The sequence below is a fragment of the Calonectris borealis genome, chromosome 14, assembly GCF_964195595.1.
Source record: "Calonectris borealis chromosome 14, bCalBor7.hap1.2, whole genome shotgun sequence".
In the NCBI taxonomy this organism is placed as follows: domain Eukaryota; kingdom Metazoa; phylum Chordata; class Aves; order Procellariiformes; family Procellariidae; genus Calonectris; species Calonectris borealis.
Genome location: NC_134325.1, coordinates 12,290,185 through 12,310,032, shown reverse-complemented (window position 1 = coordinate 12,310,032; position 19,848 = coordinate 12,290,185). Strand labels below are relative to the sequence as shown.

The following is a 19,848-nucleotide window of genomic DNA, read 5'->3' as shown; positions in this document are numbered from 1 at the left end:
TTTGTGCTGAACTACAAGCAGCTAATGTAAATTCAGTCGTTCTTTGCATCATGAAATCTTCTCTCCTTCACAACAGACATGGTCGAATCAGACCCAGCAAATACTGGTTCCTGCATGGCAGCAAGTAGCACCAGTGGCAGCTCCTGCTACATCTCTGGCCTCTGATCCTGTGGCTGGTCCACAGAGGCTTGGAGACTGGGGGTAAGTCCACGTATTTTTGTGCAATACCTTAATGGCTTTGATTTAACAGGATCTACGGATATGAATGTCTTGCATTTTAAAACTTCCTTTATTTTTTCTCAGGAAGATGATTACCCAGGGCGCCCATTACAATTCAATGATACCGCAGCCTCTTTTAACACATCAGATAACCTTGTCTGCCCCTCAGCCAATTAGTGTGGGCATTGCACATGTTGTCTGGCCTCAGCCTGCAGCTACCAAGAGGAACAAACTTTGTCAGAACAGGTTGGTAGAGTATTTCTAACATTCAGAGATAGTGTATCTGTAGTTGCTGTTCAGTGGGCAGGGGAATAGCCTGTAAAAGTGGCATGTTTGTTAGCGACAATTGTACTTAAACGGTCTTTTGGGAAAATTTATTCTTTCTGCCCTAAGTTTTAAGTGTTGTTTCGGTAATACATTCTAGGTGGAAAAATACTTGCAATAGTAAGAGGTTTTAGTTCCTTTTGATTAGTATGTGCCTATCATGATAGCAAATTTGTCTTTATAGCCGTTGGGAAGGTATAAGAATATATTGTGGTAGTTCTAATGAGATATTCCTAAGCTTATGTGCATGAGGATATATCAGCTTTAGACAACTAAAAATAAAGAGATACTATATAACAGGGCTGCAGTATGCCTTACAATCGTCTTAAGAATAGTCTGTCTTTCACTGGTGACCAAAAATACTTTAGCTGCTTGCCGAAGAAAATATGCCTCGCTGCCATACAAAGTATTTGCAAAGGTGTGGGATGCCCTAATAATGGGTTACAGAGGCCAATTTCAGCAGTCTTGTTTTAAACAAGGATTTCATCAAGAAGCTTTTGTTTTCAGGGAAAATCTTTGCAGGAAATCTGGCCAGGTTTTGTTTGCTTGTTTTTCATCTAAACGGGATTTTAGTTTCTTTTTTCGTTTATAAGAAAATGGGATTTTCAATGTATTGTATTCAATGTTGTTGCAAATTTCAGTCTTAGATATCGCTTAGTTTGGATGCGGCAACATAGCTTCTTATTAGCATGTTTCTGGATTTTTTTTATTAATGTCTGAAATCATATGTGCCAAGTATTTATGACTCTGTTTCCTGTTTTGTATTTTTCTTTGAATTAGTTTAGAAAAATGGTGTTTTAGCCTACATTGCTTGCTTTGGTTTTGTCGAAAATAGTGCAGTTTTCAGGTCTGTTGGTAGATTCACTGAATGTCAAATGGTGTGTTTTCTTTGCAGGAGCAATGTGTTACAAAATACCAATATCCAAAATTCAGCCTTTATATCTCCAAAGATACTTAACCTGAAGGCTGTAAAGAGAATAAGTTGTATAGAAGCACAGGACAATCATAACTCAGAAGGACAGGAAAGTAACTGTTGTGAAGCATCGGTCAGGCTGGACCCTGATTCACCTCTTTCAACCAAACGGCGCCAGGCTATCTTCATTGCCGGTTCCCCCAGCCCAGCAGTCAGCGTGATCACCATCAGCAGTGACACAGATGAAGATGACATAGGACGAACGCATTCACTGAGAGAGTAAGAATCGATGCTTACTTTTATTAAGGTGTTACTTAAATATAGCTGTCTTAGCATAGCTACTGTATTTAATAAATCTGAGTTAGAAAAAGACAAACAATGCACTTCTAACCAAATTTCACTGAGAAGTTAACTCTGTAGCAGTGTGTTATTTGAAAGTGAAAAATACTTTCAAAAGTCTACCTCATTAATCTGTGTACATTAGGCATTTGCAACAGGAAACAAATAATTTACTGTTCTTTTGTAACAGATTTGGTCAAAACAGGATACTTTTTGGTCCAGCTTTTTTTTTTTTTTTTTTTTTTTTTTGCTTAATATTGTCATACCCTATTTATTTGTTGAAGATCAGTCTTCTGGCTTTGTATAATCAATGTCATTCTAGCAGTAGCATCCAGTAGATAAGTATTACATATATATGGGTAAAAAATACTTCTCTAACAGTATGAAAAGGTGTGCATTTGGGTATAAAAGCAGATGGTGATCGTGGTCCCCCAAAGGAGTTTTCTTTCACAAAGCTATCAAAGAAGCATGTATCGTTTTAAATGAGGGCTTAAAAGTTTAATGTTTGTTCAGCTTTATGATTCTTGTAATGATTCTAAACTGGAGGAACTTGTATTTTAAATCTAAACTTTGTCAAATGTTTCAAGGCTCTGAACTGTTGTAGTAAAGTCTTTTATCTATTTGTTTTAGTAGTGATTCAGGAAAAAATTTATTCACTTAATAGGTTTCAAAAAATGCATATTTAGTCTAGAATTTCCAGAAGAACTTTGAAAAGGTTTAAAAATCTGTTTCAAATGTAAAAGAAACAAGGAATTGGATATTAATTTACATTTAAGGGACCTTTTCTAATATTTGACCCCTTTTTATTCCATAGCTACACCTAAGTCAGTGGTGTACGGAAAGAACGAATGAGAGATGTTATGTTTGCTCTCTTTCTTTTTTTGTGGTAGGTGTAAAGGTAGCCTTGACTGTGAAGCCTGCCAGAACACCCTGAACATTGACCGCGTGTGTTCTCTCAGCAGTCCTGATAGCACTCTGAGTACTAGCTCCTCGGGACAGTCTAGTCCATCTCCTTGCAAGAGATCCAACAGGTAAAAAGCTGTGCTCCCTTCAGTAAAAAGAAAGATCCTAGTATACAGCAGACTCGGTTTATAATAAAAAATGCGAAGGTCTTGTTGTGTTGCCATCTAGTGAGGCTAAATGATATATTTAAAAATTAATTTATTGGCCTACAGTTGCACAGCATAGACTGTTCTTTTATTGTTCCTAACAGAACCATCTTGCTATGTTGGAAGTTTTCAGAATACTGAATGAATTATGTTCACACAGAAAATATAAACGTGTTGCATGCAAATTCCTTTAGAACAAAACTAAGGTTGCAAAATTAAGTAAGCTAAAGTAGGATGTGACAGATTTGAAGTTACCAGAACATCTTTAATTTTTGCACCCTCTTGTTCTCCCATTGTGTATCTTGTATTGTAATCTTTAATGACATTGATGCCTTTTTTCTGCTACCAAACATAAGCCTCTCTTACGTGAACACTGTTCATATGAGCAGCTTTTAAATATTTTTATCTTCACTGCTTGGTGTCTAGCTTAAGCCTTCATTTTTGCACATTATTAAAAATTCAGTCTTATAAAAACATTCAATGTAAATCTGAACTATTTTACGGCTTTTTTTTTTTTTCTTCTACAATACCCGAGAGCTTCACACTAAAGCACCTATCTGTGTGACACTCGTAAAACACGGACCTGTGACACAGTCAGAAATTCCCACTGACTTGGGATGTCCTGGCTGGGGCACCTGCAAATGGCTTTTCCTAATATTTCAGTCCCTGCCCTTCTGGTGCGAATATGTTGAAATTTTAGTTGTAGCTACTTATGGCATTTCTACAAATCAGATTCCTAGATACGAGTTTGTGGACCAAGAAACATTTGAGATATATAGTTGCTGGTATTGATGAAAAGTTTGGTTTAATATGATTTACCCAATATCCCACAGAAATTCTGTGACCTAGGGATACAATTCACTTTTTTCAAGCAACTGCCATAAGCATGACCAATTCTTTTATTTTTATTCTACAGTTCACTTCCTATTTTCTGTGGTATAGCTTTCTATATAGACAAGAGTGATTCAAACTCGGAGCAGTTTTGTTGTGCAAAATGAGTAAGATTGGAGTCCTAATAAAAAAAAGTTTGTTTAAAGTAATTAAAGAGTCTATCACAGCATGTATTGACAAGGAAATGGAACTGCTAGTCTGTACAGGCAGTTTTATTTGTTTTAAATTTTGGACAGCCTGACTTAATGATGCTTTTAATGGATAATTTGTATATATAAATGATTCTGTTTATATAAACACAGCCCTCTCCCCTAAAAAAAAAGGGGGGGGTATAAAAACACCTGTGCATGAACAATTTAGTCATCCATTTGGTATTATGTAAGGCCTGAAATCTTTGGATTCAGTGAACAAATCTCTGCAGTACTGGACGCTGAATACACTGAAAGGTGTAGTGGGTTGTTATTCTCTCTCCAGGGCTGGGAAGGCGTATTCTAAGGAGTCTTAGAACAGTCTGTATAGTCTGGTGAGTGCTAGGACTGGGGAAAGGTTTTAAGTTTACTCAAGATGCAGCTTTGTGTTACGCTTCATCCAGTCACACAGGTGTTTGGGTGGATTAGTTTTCTGTTGGGTTACTAAACCGATCCAACTCATTCTGTGGACACAATTGCTAGATACAACAACAAAAGTATAATAATGGAGCACATGGATAGATTTTTCATTTTTTCGGGGTGACTTGGTATAGAAGATAGTCCCAGACAAATTTCTGCCATTTCTGGGACTTTGGAGATACTAAAATAAAAAATTGCCGGTTATATAGATGGTCTAAACCAGGTATATTTCCTTGGTCTTATTTTCAAGAATTTGTAATTTCTGACTGTGAAACAAGAGATTAACTAGCAGCATTTGAAGAATTTCCATTCGAATGGTTAAATTTTAGTAAAGATTTAGGTAACAAGACATGTCATATACTGGGAGGCATCAGGCAGCCTTACCGGTTGATAGTTAACATTATCAGTCCTGCTTACGATACCCTTTATAATAACAAAACATTCAAAACTTCAGACAACTTCTTATGAAGACCTGCTTGATTTTACAGTGTTTTCTTTGAATTGCGAGGAACTGACCTGTAATTCACTTCCCCTCTGTAATTCAACTTTGTGTCAATAGTAGAGGAGTGTGTCAGATTCTGGTTTCATTAGCATTTGACTTATATTAAGTCATATAATTAGTAACTTGAATCAAAAGTTAAGAATATAAAAAGTTAAGAATATAGAAATATAATTAATTGCTCAGTAATTGTCACAGTATCACTATTTGTTACTTAAAAAAACTATTCAGATTACTTAGCTCTGTTTACTAAGACTTCAGGTTTTTGTGCTGGCCCTCATAGTGTCAAAGTACTGTTCACAAAAAAATAAATTTTGTAAATGGTTTTATTTATATTGTCTTAATTTAATCACCATGCTATAAGGACCTGTTACATTAGCTATAAAATCACCAAAGGACTTGACCGTATGTTTAGGGGTTAGTGAATTCAGTGCTGTTACTTTCATGTTTTAAGTTAAGCATGTATTCTACCAATTTTTAATATAAACTGGGGTTTTCATGTTCTAGTTTATAGAAATTGTTAATTCTCATGTCTGTCCTCTCTAACCAGGAACTTTGTTAGCATCTACACTTACTTACTCACACCCCATACTGTTCATTTTATCTCCATTAAGTGAGCTAAAGTGAAGGATGTCTCTTGCTATCTATATAATCCATACTCACTACAGTCCCAGTTGAGGACTAGTTAAATTTGTTTTTTGTTCTTGTTAATGATGGGTCTGTGATGTACCTTTTGCTTGTGTAATAAATAATACGTAAATGAGATTAGTATCTTTTCTGGCAATATACCTCATCGTAAATTAGTTTCCTTTCCCAGGTTGTTTATTACTTGCTGTCTAAAAGGTATTTGGTTCTGGTTCCACTGATTGGACTGTGGTCTTGCTTCTGGCAGCTGGCATTTACCATCTTCTTAGCCCTTTCTTCTTTTGATACAAGCACGGACCTTCAATAAATGTTAGCAAAGGCTGTTATTATGAGTTGGCTTCTCCACCTCTTTCCCCTTCCAGCTGCTTTGGTAGATGCAGTGGTATAATGAATGAGTTTGCGCCACTTGACCAGCATGCATTTCACAGACCACAAGTGCCAAAATAGCTGCCGTGTAAATAGAGGGTTGCGTTTGCCTCCTTAATCTAAATCTGCGAAAAAGAATCTATCAGTCACGCACAGGCAGTGCTCTCCGGAGGAGCTTCAGAGGAACCTAATTTTTCAGTAGGTAAGGTCTAGTGTAGCTGCTGGTGGTTGATATGCAGATGAGAGGGAGCTGCCTGCCACTGTGCAGATTACTTCCTCAGCACTCTCTAGCCCATCCTGACTCTCCCGGGCCCCAGGGACAGCTTTTCGGCGACTCCGGGATGTGGCTGATTTCTAGAAGAAAATTAGATCGGTATGTTGTCTATTGCTAGTGTAATAACCGTCGGGAGACCTTTATGTTTTGATTCAGGAAGAAACGAAATAATCTTCTTCAACCTTTTATTTGACCTAAAAATCTAAATTTCAGGTGGTTTATAAGTACAAGATTACTTAAAAAATAAATTACAAAGTGGGTGCAAGTTGGGTTACACATCTAAGTCTTTATGTAGAAGTTACTTCCTTTCTCTGAGCCTTGCAATTTATGGGTAGAAAAAGTTTGAATATTGAACTGCCATCTGAATGTCTGTGCTTGTATAATTAAAATGTAACGTTTTTATCCACCTTTGGGTAGTTTCACTTCCATAAATTTTATGTAGTAATTTAATAAAATGCATTTATATTATGAAAATGTGTTTGTTTCAATGCAATACTTTTATTTTTTGATAGTATGTCAGATGACGAACAGGAAAGTGGATGTGATACGGTGGATGGTTCCCCAACTTCAGACTCTTCGGGACATGACAGCCCATTTGTGGAAAATGGCTTTGTAGCCAATACCAATAAAAATAAGGAAGCAAGAGCATCGGTTAATCCTGAAACCAAATCAGCTGTTTGCACAGTAGTGGTACCACCAATGAGACTTGAAAACAGGTTACATCTTGATGAACAGATGGTGAATACAGGTAAGTTAGTTCAGGTGTTTTTTTTCTTTCTATACCAGTAGGTAAGAATAGAAATTTGAATATTTATTCACTAGTCATACATATGAAGATTTTGACCTACTCATGTATCTGCTAATCTGTAATAAACACTTCTAAATTGTGTTGTTTTTTAAGACTTTAATTAGTGTATTATTTTATTATTTCTCCTTGCATGCTGAAGCAAATGAAACTTTGTATAACTTTTGTTAGAAGAGAATAGTGACAACAAAAACATAACATTGTTCATTTATATCTTGGAAGATGCTACATGCCAGCCACTGAAAAAGGGTCGGTCTGTCCTGGGAAGAATAAACCAGTCTTCTATTGTAGGAAACCGTCAGCAAAAACTGGCATCAGCATTCCATCAGCAACATATAAACTTCAGTCAGGTATGTGTACTTACTCACATCTAAGCAGTATTTTTCCTGTCCTGACGTTCCAAACATGCTGAATGCTCACAATTTCAATTGCTGTAAATGGCAACTGCAGGTTGTCCACAACTTGATTGCAGGAGTGTTCAAATCTTGAAAATGGATTTCAACTTACTGGGCAAGTCATAAGTATCTTTCACTTCTGGTCATTTTCTTTAAAGCAGCTGACTTTATTTTTAAAAATGATAGAAAAGCCATACTGGGAAAATTACCAATGCCTACACAAAATCAAAGCACGAGACAAAATGAAAAATATGTTAGCATATTTTTTTTTCCTACATCCAAACGCTAAAATGCTCATAGCGTGCAGTTAAAAATGGCCTATATTTCAGTCTTGTTCTGTTAGTAGTGTGCATGAAAATGCTTATAGTTTGAGTATCCGGAGATGAGATAGAGCTTAGCAAACCCAACTGTTTCTTACCTTTGCTGCCAGGTAGTGAAGCTGGGGTGGGAAGAGGTTGTGACTGTAGTTCAATCCAATGTTGGAAGATACCCAAAGTTAATTTAAAAGCTACTTTGACCATTACCCGACAACATAGTAAATACGTCTCCTGTGGCTGAGAACTGAAGTTGACACATGACATCAAGTTTAAGCCTCTTTTGATTAATTAATTTTGAGCTGTAGCTGCATTGAGCTTTTGGTTAGATATCTGGAAGTACATTTAATATAAGAGCAGTACCTGTTCGTGTAAGTCTTCCAGAGTAACTGTGAATATTAAATTGTAAGTTAAATACTAAATGCAAGCATGCTATATGTAGATAAGAGGATTTACCAATAATGACTTGAATAGTTTAGATTGAAAGAAACATTTGGGTGGGTGACACAATCTCCACTTCTGCATGATTATGCAGAAGGATCGGTTTAATTAATTCTAAGCAAACCTTAATATGATCAGCATAGTATTAATTTTTAATCTTTTCAATGACTGCAGCTCCTCAGCCTCTTGGCAGAAAGTGTAGAACGTTATTTTCATTACAAAAACTTATGCTGATCCTTCCCTCTTTGGTAGATGCCCTATGTAGTTTGAAGTCTGCATCATTTACTGGGAGTAATTGATTTTTAGTCTTTCTCTTTATAACTGTTAATGATTGCCACATCTTCCTGTGATCATAGCCCTAGACTTCTGTTTGCCTAGTTGTCTCAGATATTTTCAATCCGTTTATTATTTTTTCTGCTCTCCTCTAAAATTTCTCTCCTATTTGTCCTCTTTGTGCCTCATTATGGTGCCCAAACTGAATGCAGCACTTCCAATTGATGCCAAGCCAGTGCTGAGTAGAGTGGAATAAGCACCTTGCTCATGTGATACATGGTATTTCTGTTAAAACAGCCCAGCATGGCATTTTATCTTTTTTTTTCTTTTTTTTTGCAAGAGCATTAAAATGACTTGTGTTCTGTTTATCATCTCTTATTGTCAGATTTCCTGTCTGTGCTACTATCTAAATAGCTAATATTTTTTTTTTGTTTAAGCATTTAACTATTCCTGTCTCTATATTTCTCTTGATTTTAAGTTGACTAGTTTTAGTGCATTATTCCATTTTTCAAACTCTCTTTATACTTAGAAATATTAAGACCTGCCCATTTCTGTGTGTGGACAGGTTCAGCACTTTGGATCTGGGCCGCAGGAATGGAACGGAAATTATGCTCATCGGAGGCAGCAGGCTTACATCCCAGCCAGCGTGGCTGGTCATGCTTTCTCCCTTCCACAAGGAAGTCCAAATCACACTACCGTGCACGCGCATCTCTCTGGAAGTACCCACCTTGGAGGACAGCCTGCTATTCTTCCGTACCCGTCGTCGGCACCCCTTAGTACTGCTGCACCTGTTGCCCACCTCCTTGCCTCGCCGTGTACCTCAAGACCCTTGTTACAACATCCAACGTACAATATATCTCATCCCAGTGGTATGGTACACCAAGTTCCAGTTGGCATAAATCCCCGTCTCTTACCTTCCCCAACCATTCATCAGACTCAATACAAACCGATTTTCCCACCACATTCGTACATTGCAGCATCACCTGCTTACACAGGATTTCCATTGAGTCCAACAAAACTCAGCCAGTATCCATTTATGTGAGAACTCAGATACAGTATATTGAGGAAGCTCAATGATACAGAAGTTTGATTTCAGAAGAAACATGGTATTTATTAAATATTAGCCATGGCACAACAGGAAAATTATTTTTTTGAATCATGTAGACTTGGGTGCAATTTAAACAACTCTGAGCTTTAAAAAACTCACTTTTAATGTGTTTTGCACATTTGGTATAACTTGTCTTTGGTCATGTTATCTTCTTATATAGTAACTTTAGACAGGTGACTTATGGGAGCAGAAATCTGGTTTTGCTCCTGCTATTTTTTATAAAATTGCCTTCTAACTAGTGCAAGACACGTCTACATTTGGGAAGCCATTCAGTGTACAGAACTAGAGCAACAGATGCACATATGTCAGCAGTACAGTATAGAAGTAACTTGTTTGTATTGCGTATCTTGGTGTTTAAATGTTGAGTCACTTATCTAAAAGTTGAGCTGTTGTTCTTCACATTGCATGTGTCTTTTGCATGGGCAAAAAAAAAAAGCCTAAACATTGCTCTTAAATGTTGTTGTCCTAATAATCTCAGCTGCATTGTAAACTGTTCCCACACATAGTGCCTTAAATATTTGAGGTTGTTAATGTTATTACTTATATATAAATGTTGAGGACTGCAGCACTTAAAAATTCAGATCTGCTGATTTTTTGATAGCGTAATGCTCATTTTGGGTTTTGTGTGGTATGATTTTAGTATTGGGTGTGTTTTCCTTTTTGAGAAGGCAGCATGTTTTGCTGTAGCCGAATTTTGCTGTCTTTTTTCCCCCAGAATGATCTAGCTTCAAGACAAGACTTTAGTAGTGCTTAAGAAAAGTTGATTCAGTAGCTATTGAGTAGTGACACACAACACAGTATTTCATACTGGTAAATGGAACTGCAATACAAACTAAGTAGTTTATTTTAAAAGTGTTTGTCTAATTGGATATAATAAAATGTTTAGAGGTGCGGTAGGCATGACTGACTAGCTAATGAGAGAAAAAGCCAAGTGCTCATTGATCCATGATGTGGTTTCATCTTAGCTTGAGCAAACCATGCAGTATTTAATAACTAGTAGCAGAATATTTACTATTGAAGCTTGAAAAGATGTGAGTTCTTTGTGTGCAATCTTTCATTTATGCATGGGAGAGATTTTAGTCTTTTTACATTATAGTATTTGTTTTAGCCTGTTGCGGGTGTTTGCTTATTTAATACATTCCGTCAGGGACGTAAATTACATGCTTTTTGCATTATTTTTTTCCTTAGAAAGTGTGTCTCTTTCGTTTTTTGTTTTGTTCAAATGAAGTTGCTTTTGCAGCACCAAAGACTTAATCATCCATTTCCTATAAAAGGTAGCTACTTTTTCATAGACCTCAAGTATACTGTAGTGTAGAGATGGGATTTACAGAAGGTATTAAGCTGAGGCTGTGTTTTAGCTTATGGGCAAGTAATAAATTGTATCATTTACCTTGAATGTATCATAGATAAGCTGCTATATAATGATTGCCACTTCAGATAGCTGTGAAATTAGGTGATTAACTAGTTCTTTCTTAGCCTTCTAATTTCTGTACAAGTCTAATTACATGAAATAGAAGCCGGGTTTTGGGTTTGGTTGTTTGTTTTTGTTTTTTTTGTTTTTTTTTTTATTTTATTTTGTTTTCATGTTTGAAGTGTCGTAACTACTATACTGTAAATGATGGAAGATGATTGCATATGTTTTTTTTGGGGTGTGTTATTTGCATCAGTATTTTATCTCCATTAACTTTGAGCTCATCACTGCATATAAGTGGATGTATTGATGTAACTTAATTTTTTTATGTTTTCATATTGGCATTGTGTAGACACTTAAGAAGCTGCATCTTGCAGGCTTGACTTAACTTTTTTTTAAAACAAAATCTGGAATACAATCCTTGCAATGTTGACTGGAATAAGAGTGCAAAGCATTTGAGTTTAACTCTGTCAATAAGCTAATAACTGGTAATCTTTTTCTTTACTCCACTAACACAAGCAGTGTTTTATTTAATGAATGTCTGAATGAAATAAATGTGCCTACATTTGATTTATTTTTTAAATAATAACTAAAATACAACAGTATTAGATCATAAAAAAATAATAAAAATACCAGCAGTACATTTTTAATCACACTGAAAATTAAGAAACCTAACTTTTCCCAAAAGTTTCAGTGTTTTTAGTAATCAACTCTATGCATTTTGTACAAGTGTGTGTATATAAAGTATACATTAGAAACTAGGAGTATCCTGATTAATTTGAAACCTTATCAACACATATATAAAGCCTAAATGTAAGGAGTCAAGAAAATGCTCAAATTGGATATCCACCTTACCACTTCAAACTTGTGCTATATGGTCCAGCAGATAGTTTTCTGTTCACTCCCTTGTGTTGGGAAGCGACGTTTTTTTGGTGCTTACTCCATTGCAGGCAATGGACACACCAAGAATCACCAGTGCAAATGGAGTAAATGAATTTTGTATTGTGATAACAAAAAAATACTGCATTTTTTTCTGGGGCCATGGGGATCTTCATTGGTCTAATGTATTTACTGTACTTTCTTTTTACTGTGCTTAAGGTTTTAAGCTAACGTGCTTGTTAAATTGACACAATTACCTGTATATCACAACAGTATCCTATCGGATGCAGGAAAAAGTTGCTGTAAATGCGCCCCAAATTAGATTTGCTGCTCTTTCTATGTATTGTAATTTTAGAAATGTCTGCATTTCAAAGAATGAAATATTTGGGATCCTGCCACAGCTTAAATTCAATATACCGGGTGACTTTTCCCCCATCCTGCAATACACTCTGAGAGAATGGACTCTTGTCACTGCAAGTGTCCGGGGCCCATCTGCAGAAAAAAAAAGCTTTCAGGGCGAGGGCCTTTTCTGTGAAAAAAGTCATCCTCTGAGAAGCATTTATACACTTTACTGTTTTAATGCCTTTTTTAAATAAAACACTGCATGACTATGGAACTGCATATCTGCATATTACTTTAATTTGCAAGATTTTATATGAATTTCTTGTGTTCAGTTTTTAACTTTACTTCAGGGTGTTTTATTGGTCAAATATGCTACTGTATTAACTTTTTTTTGGTTTTAATTTTTAAATTTTCTGTTTTTACTGCTAATTAACTTGGTTTGTGTTAAGTAAAAGTTAAATCACACTGCAAGCTGTAGGAAGACTTGTTCTAGAAATACCCAGTGATAGAGACTTGATTAATAAGTTTGAACTGTTACTGTTTAACAATTTGTAGACTTGTGGCTTTTTTTTTGCTTTGGATTTCTATGCTACACTAGTTCGCCATGTAGCAATTGCACTGTGCAATATTACAATATGAGGACTGGGAAAATTTTTTATGGATGTAATGTCTCTTACAGTTTGCGATAGTATTTCTTTCTAGTTCTCAGTGATTTAAATGTGACCAAGCCTTCTGTACTTTGTCACAAAAAGCGGGTTTTCCAGGTGACTATTTTGGTGAGTGTCAAAATAAGAATTTATGGTGTATTACTGTCGAGATTCACTTTGAATTAAAATATATATTGCAGCAGATGACTTCTGGTGGCTTTCATTTTTTGCTGTGTTCCATCAAGGTTGGATTAAGGTAAAGGTGATGAAAATTCATGGGGACGGTTCGAAAATTCATGGGGATGGTTCTAAAATTCTGATATAATCATTTGACTAAGCTTCTCTTTGTTCTGAAATTTTAAATTTTATTAACTTTCCAGGTTTGCTTAGGAGGATCTTAAGATTCTGCCTTTAGTGTAGCCAAACCTTGAAGGTTCTTTGTTCTGGTTGTCCCACTTTTACAACCTTAGAAAAAGGTTATCTGGCCCAGGTACCAGCAGATACATCGCTGCTGCTGAAGTTCGTACCAAGCCTGTGGCAACTGCTGCTTGGCCAGCAGGAAGGTGCTCCCGCTGCCGCAGGTGGCCCCACACGGTCGGTGGCTCCAGATGGCCAGCCTGGTATGGACCAGACGTCCACGGAAGGTGCATTTGCCGGTGCTGTTGCCAGCCAAATGTGCTCATTCTGCTGTGGGGTTACAGTGCTTACTGAAATCTAGTGGTTTGGAAGCTGTCACGAAGCAGGCTATTGGGTACGCATGTTTATGATGTAGCAGGGTTTCTGTGCTTAACATCGCATTTAAGAATGTAAAAGACTGAAATGTAAAAGACTGAAATGACAGTGCAATATATTTTTGATACCGAACTATTTCAGAATTGACAGAAAGCTTTACTTTGCTAAACACAAGGTGCTGCTGTTACTGATCTTTCACAGCTGCTCGCTCTTCAATGCAAGTTGGTCGTACTGTCTGCAAAGCTCTTCTGCAGCACTACACCTTAGGCTACATGAAAACGCATCTGTCCGAATTCTACAGACACCTCTGTTGCTGTGAAAGCTGCTTCCTTTTCGTTCTTTAGTTAGGCTTGCGTATTGTTGACTTTTAAATGTGCATTGGTGTTGGTGTCTATATCCATCATTTCCCGTAGAAAATAGGGCCGCTATATTGCTGTATTTTACACTCTTGATTTTGGAAACATCTAGCAAACAAGGAAAGGCAGCCTGAGCCTTTCAGGGGGAATATGTGGTCTCTGAAATCCTTTCTGTTCTTGCTTTCTATTAGTAATAATGTCCAACTGGCTCTTTGCCGTCCTGTGGAAGGATAGGACTAGGACAGACAATTATCAGTAAGTAATCTTCCTCTCGGCTGTCTTTAGGATGACTAATACCAGTTTAAAATCTGGTCAGTATTTTTCCTGTCACTAAAATGCAAAGGACAAATTTATACTGCAGTTGTGATAGCAGATTCATTCAAGGAAAAGCTTTGAGAGCCAATGGAGCTGTCACATGCTACAGATCTGTAGTGGGACAAACTGGTTCAGGATGATGCAATGCTTTCTCAATGAATTAGCTTAGGTTTTCAGCTGAAGAAATGATCAGTCTCTGGGAGGCAACAGAGAAGCTACTGTTCGGTATCACTCACAAAGCAGTGCAGTCCTGACAATCACGGTCAGTTCGCATTAATCAGTGCAACTCCCACATACAGTGACTTCAGCTCCTGTAATGAATTGAGGCAGCGTGAGTCAAAGTTTTGGTAGGGTTGTGAAATACTGCTGCTCCCCGCTTAAAGAGCTGTAACTTCCTTATAGGCCTGTAATGCATGTCGTGTGCGGTACAGAGCTCAGGAACGCTGGAGAAATGCCGTAGCCCTTCCTGCCCCTCTTCCCACACTGAATGACGCCATGACTTAGATGGTCAGTCTGACACCAGTGAGATCCTGCTGTGCAGGAAGGCATATTAAATCGCGGATAGGATTTGGTGGTGATTGATGCTAATTGTATCTTCCTACCTTTCACCTATAAGAAGGTGCATTTTCTCTCTTAGGAGAGTTGAGTACATGCTTGTTGTGGTTTAACCCCAGCCAGCAACTGAGCCCCACACAGCCGCTCGCTCGCTCCCCCCCGGTGGGATGGGGGAGAGAATCGGAAGAGTAAAAGTGAGAAAACTCGTGGGTTGAGATAAAGACAGTTTAATAGGGAAAGCAAAAGCTACACACACAAGCAAAGCAAAACAAGGAATTCACTCACTCCTTCCCATCGGCAGGCAGGTGTTCAGCCATCTCCAGGACAGCAGGGCTCCATCACGCGTAACGGTTACTTGGGAAGACAAAACGCCATCACTCCGAACATCCCACCTTCTTCCTTCTTCCCCCAGCTTTATATACTGAGCATGACGTCATATGGTATGGAATATCCCTTTGGTCAGTTGGGGTCAGCTGTCCTAGCTGTGTCCCCTCCCAGCTTCTTGTGCCCCCCCAGCCTCCTCGCTGGTGGGGTGGGGTGAGGAGCAGAAAAGGCCTTGACTCTGTGTAAGCCCTGCTCAGCGATAACGAAAACATCCCGGTGTCATCAACACTGTTTTCAGCACAAATCCAAAACACAGCCCCATACCAGCTACTGTGAGAAAATTGACGCTACCCCAGCCAAAACCAGCACAATGCTCTAAGCAGATTCAGGTAATTCTAGCTGCCCCTGTGGTGGGGAGCAGCACTGACTATTCTTTGTTACAACAGTGAAGCTTCATGCCGAGAGGCTGAAATACATTTGCATGGATTCTTCTCCTTAAATCCTAAAGTAGCAGGTTGGGAGCATCTACACCCTGTTGGTAGAGGTGCCTGGAGACTGGACTCCATTCTGTTGTTTTGTCTGTGGAGTGAGATGTTCATAAATTTGGTCTGTTTATTCATCAAAATAAAAAATGCCAACTGTTTTGTTGCAAAGATAGAGACCACGGCCTGCCACCTTCTTCAGGGAGAAGTCGCTGCATGGCCACTAGTCTTTTCTCCTTTATTAATGAGATTCTCACCTATGGGTTCCTTCATAAAGACAAGCAAGACTCAAAATGATTGTGGTAGGTCTACGGCAAGCAAGGCAATTTTGGATCTAGGTTTTACTCATTTCAACCAAGGTCATACAGATGATGTCAACCTATTGCTCTGGGGCAAAGGTTGGAGAATCCATGCAAACATGAATTTTTGTCTCTGTGTTTATGGTTTGTCGTTATGTAGCATGGTAGAGTAGTACTCTTCCCCAGCGAGAGACATACTGGTCCTATGGAGAAATACTCAATACATCTCCTTAGCCAACTAGAGTAGATCTTCACTGGCATGGGGCATCTTGATTCTTTATCCATAAGAAGACATCTCTTCTAGAATCTGGACTACTTTCTAGCATTAAGGATTCCATAGCTGAGAGGAAACCAGGGTACAAGTATGTACACTCCACCTCCCTCTCCCACAAGTGCAATCACAGAAGGGAAAGCATGTGCTGCTTGCAAAAACCAGAAAGTACCCGATATCAAGTATACAGAGCACGTGCACACTCTAGGAGAACATGTATGCAGGAAAGCAGATCTCAGCACCAAGTATGGATGCACAGATACCCCCCAGAGGTTGAAATGATCTTTCTGGCCCATGAAGACAAATAGAATTGGGAAAGGTAAGTTTAGGAAGTAGCTAACTACAGTTCCTTGGGAAAACTTCGGTGATTTTTCACTAACTGTAAGAGATCCTATCCAGTCATCATTCTGGAAAATATGCATTTTGAAAATACTTTGAAATAACAACTAAGTCTGCTAGGGAAAAAAAAATACTTGTGTTATATACAAAATACGTACACACATATATATACTGTATAATGGAAAATTAAGAGATGACTGTAATGGTTAAGAGCTAGATCAGGAAAAAGCACTGTCAAAATTAAGTTAACGATGGATCTATTACAAAGACTGTGTTATGACAAAACATAGAAAAATATGAAAATAGTGAAATGGGTTTTACACAGGACTCCCTGAAGATAACAAAAGGTTCCACCAGAGGGCCCTGCACTAAATACGTTGGCCCTAAATAAACCGGAGTGATGAGTAAGCTACCTATTTTACTATAATAATCATACAACTGCCATCTTTTCTCTGTGGATAATCATTAGTAGTCATCATGTGAAAGCTAATTTTGCATAGAATGAATTAGTGATTTGAGGAAAAAGTGAGTAAAGCAGCACAAATGGGACGTATTAGCGGCCCAGTAATTGTATTGGTGACATTCTGAGTGTGCTAAACCAGTCAGATAGATCTGTAGTTATGGGTCATCAGGACTTCGGGGGTGCTGTGAGTAGCTGGGTAGCAGGACGTAAAGCTGTGGCTAGCCTGTGCTGGGGCTTGCTCTACCTCAAACCTGACTTTTAAGAATATATCAAAAAGATGACTTCTTCCTTTCTGCTGGAATTGCTGGGAGGCCGGGGCAGCTTTCCCGCACGTAAGCGACGCTGCGCCCTTTCAGAATCAGCTCTCGGGGTCCTGAAGCACGTTCTGCCGCGAGCCCACCTTCGCTTTGCTCCTCCTCCCACCATCACCGTCTGTCGCCCACAGACATGATCTGGGAACTAAAAGAACTCAAGGAAGCAGTGCCAGGAAAGAAACTGTATTAGAATAAAGAATTCACATGACCTCTGCTGAAAATACTAATTACAGAAAACACTAAATGAATTGCCATGATGTTTGGTCTGACTGTGACTGAGGCAGCTTCTGCCTCTTGCTGGGGCTCACCTTCTCTGATCTCCATAATGCATTTTATGTGCCGGTTGGTCTTCTGGTGTACCTTTAAGCATCGCAGAGGCAAACCTCTGTCCTTTGAAGCTCCCCTTTCAGCCTGGAGGTCTGAGCATAGTCACGGGCAGGGAGGGAGTGACCAAGAGAGTGAGTGCAGGAGAGGGGCGACAGGAGAAGACCTTTCCTGTGTTTGCACACTGGGTGGCTGAGGACGTAGCTGCCCCTTTGCTCAACCCCTGCGGTACGCTCCAGTTTCTTTATTCTCAGAGCTGTTTCTGCACTTGCAGAAATGCTGCCAGTGGTGCTCTGTGCGGTGGCAGGGCTTGGGCTACTTCGGAAGAAGAGGTGCTCGCTGGCACCTAGGATAATGAGGGCCATCTTTGGAGATGTCCTGGCCCGGAGACTCGCAGGTACATCAGCTGGCAATAAATGGCTCCCGAGGTGAGCAGAGAAGGACTCTTAGGCTTGCCAGGTCACAGGACCACTGTGTGAGTGGGCGCAGCTTCATTTACACCGAAAACGCAGTGCTGGGCACAGTTGCTTCAAAAAATGAGGGCGGGAATCGGGGCCGAGAGCTGACGCTGCCTTCAGCGTGCCCTCGAAGGCGCAGAGCGCGGAGCCTTTCCCCCGCCACCCTCTCCCCGGGCTGCCGCGGCCGCCGGTTCGGGCAGCGGCCCGCGCTGGACAGCGCCCGGCCCGCCCGCCCGCCGCCTCTCCCCGCTCCCCCGGGGAAGGCTCGGGAAGGGCGCCGGCTCGGCCGCGCCGCCGCCGGGGCGGAGCGGGCGGGTGCGGGGGGCCGGGCGCCCCGCGGGCCGGCGGAGGGGGTCCCCGCGGCCCCGGCAGCGCCGCCTCCGCTCCCCGCCTCCCCGCGCTCGGAGGGCGGGGAGCGGGGCCGGGACTGGCGGCGACGTGAGCCCTTTGTCGATGAAGCTCCCTTCCGCGGCGCTCTCCGCGCCGGAGCCGGAGGGGCCGCGCCGCCGCTGAGGCGCACCGGCACCGCGTCCTCCGGCCGCGGCGGGCGCCCGGGCAGAGCCGCCGGCAGCATGCGGTGCCCCCCGCTCCTGCTCCTCCGCCGCCGCCGCCGCCTGCCTGCGCAGCCGCTGCTCTAGAGCCCGGCGCGGCGGGGCGATGGGCAGCGCTGCCCGCTGAGCCGCGGCGGGGCCGTGCGAGGCGCGGGGATGTGGCGGCGGGCGGCGGGCGGCGGGCGGAGCGGGGCGCGCCCCGCGGGGCCCGGCGGAGCGCCCGGCACCGCGCCCCCGCGCAGCGCCCCGCCGTCGGGCGGCGGAGCGGGCCTGGCCGGGGCCGTCGTGCTGCTGCTGGGGCTGATCGTCGCCCTCCTGCCGAGCGCCCGGGCCGAGCAGGGTAAGGAGCGCGGCGCGGGCGCGGGGCGCGGGGGCGGGCGGCCGGGGCGGGCCGGCGGCGGGGAGCACCGCGGTCCCGGAGCTCCGCGGTCCCCGCCCTGCCCGCGGGGAAAGCGCCGTTGGCGCGGGAAGGGCGGCTCTGCGGGGAGGCTCGGGCTTCCCTGCGCGGAAGTTGCCGCCGCCTGCAGAACAGCCTCCCCGGCTGCAATGGCAGAGGGTCTCCCGCGCGTCTGAGCCGTGCTCTCAAAGGCGAGAGATTGAAAACGTGAAATCCGCCCTGTGCCGTGTAGTGCTGCGCGTGGGGGAAAATCCAGGCTCTTCCTCATTGTCCTCTGCATCCTTTTTTACCCGCTCTTTGAACAGAGGCTCGCCTGTGAAAAGGGGATGCTCGGGTTTCCTGCCTTTTCCTGTAGGCAGCCTGCGCTGCAATCGTCTCCCTGGTCCTCCTGGCTAACGCACAAATAACAGCTTTTCCTATGGGACAGGCTAGTTGGATTAGCTCTTGTTCCTTGCAGAGAAAGAGGGACGGGCAGAGGCTTTTGTTAAACCAAAGGATCATTTCTAGTGATTCTGTATGTGTGTGGCGGGGAGGAGGGGAAGATAAGGAGGGGTTAGGAGAGGGCAAGCTCTGCTGAGATCTGAGCGCTACATCTCAAATGCGGCTGAGAGCTCCAACAATTTCTGGGTTATATTTTTCCTGTTTCCCTTGACTTTTTGAGTCAGGCAGTATTCTGCACTCTCCCGACTTCTTACAGCAGTCGATATACTCGGTGACCTCAATGCAGAAATGATTACTGTTGCTAGTAGTTATTGTATGTGCCAGTTACAGATGCCAAATATAATTCTAAGGCTATGCTAAAATAATAGAAAAAGGCTAAAATTGATATACGGCTAGATTAATCCCATGGATTTAAGAAAAGAGTA

The 19,848-nt window shown here is 41.2% G+C and overlaps 2 protein-coding genes across 3 annotated transcripts in view; both read left to right on the top strand.

The window, feature by feature from the left end:
* Positions 1-13,006, top strand: part of HIPK3 (homeodomain interacting protein kinase 3) — a 114,050-nt gene extending 101,044 nt beyond the window's left edge. For both annotated transcript variants that reach the window (XM_075163227.1, XM_075163226.1), the window contains exons 10-16: positions 77-201; positions 304-465; positions 1,439-1,735; positions 2,686-2,826; positions 6,700-6,935; positions 7,215-7,342; positions 8,981-13,006. In XM_075163227.1, the coding sequence (XP_075019328.1) occupies positions 77-201; positions 304-465; positions 1,439-1,735; positions 2,686-2,826; positions 6,700-6,935; positions 7,215-7,342; positions 8,981-9,457 (1,566 nt within the window). In that variant the 3' untranslated portion in view covers positions 9,458-13,006. The remainder of the gene's footprint in view (positions 1-76; positions 202-303; positions 466-1,438; positions 1,736-2,685; positions 2,827-6,699; positions 6,936-7,214; positions 7,343-8,980) is intronic.
* Positions 13,007-18,741: 5,735 nt separating this feature from the next.
* The window catches only part of KIAA1549L (KIAA1549 like), a 133,565-nt gene continuing 132,458 nt past the window's right edge, over positions 18,742-19,848 (top strand). The window contains exon 1 of the mRNA XM_075163833.1: positions 18,742-18,925. Within this exon, the coding sequence (XP_075019934.1) occupies positions 18,742-18,925 (184 nt within the window). The remainder of the gene's footprint in view (positions 18,926-19,848) is intronic.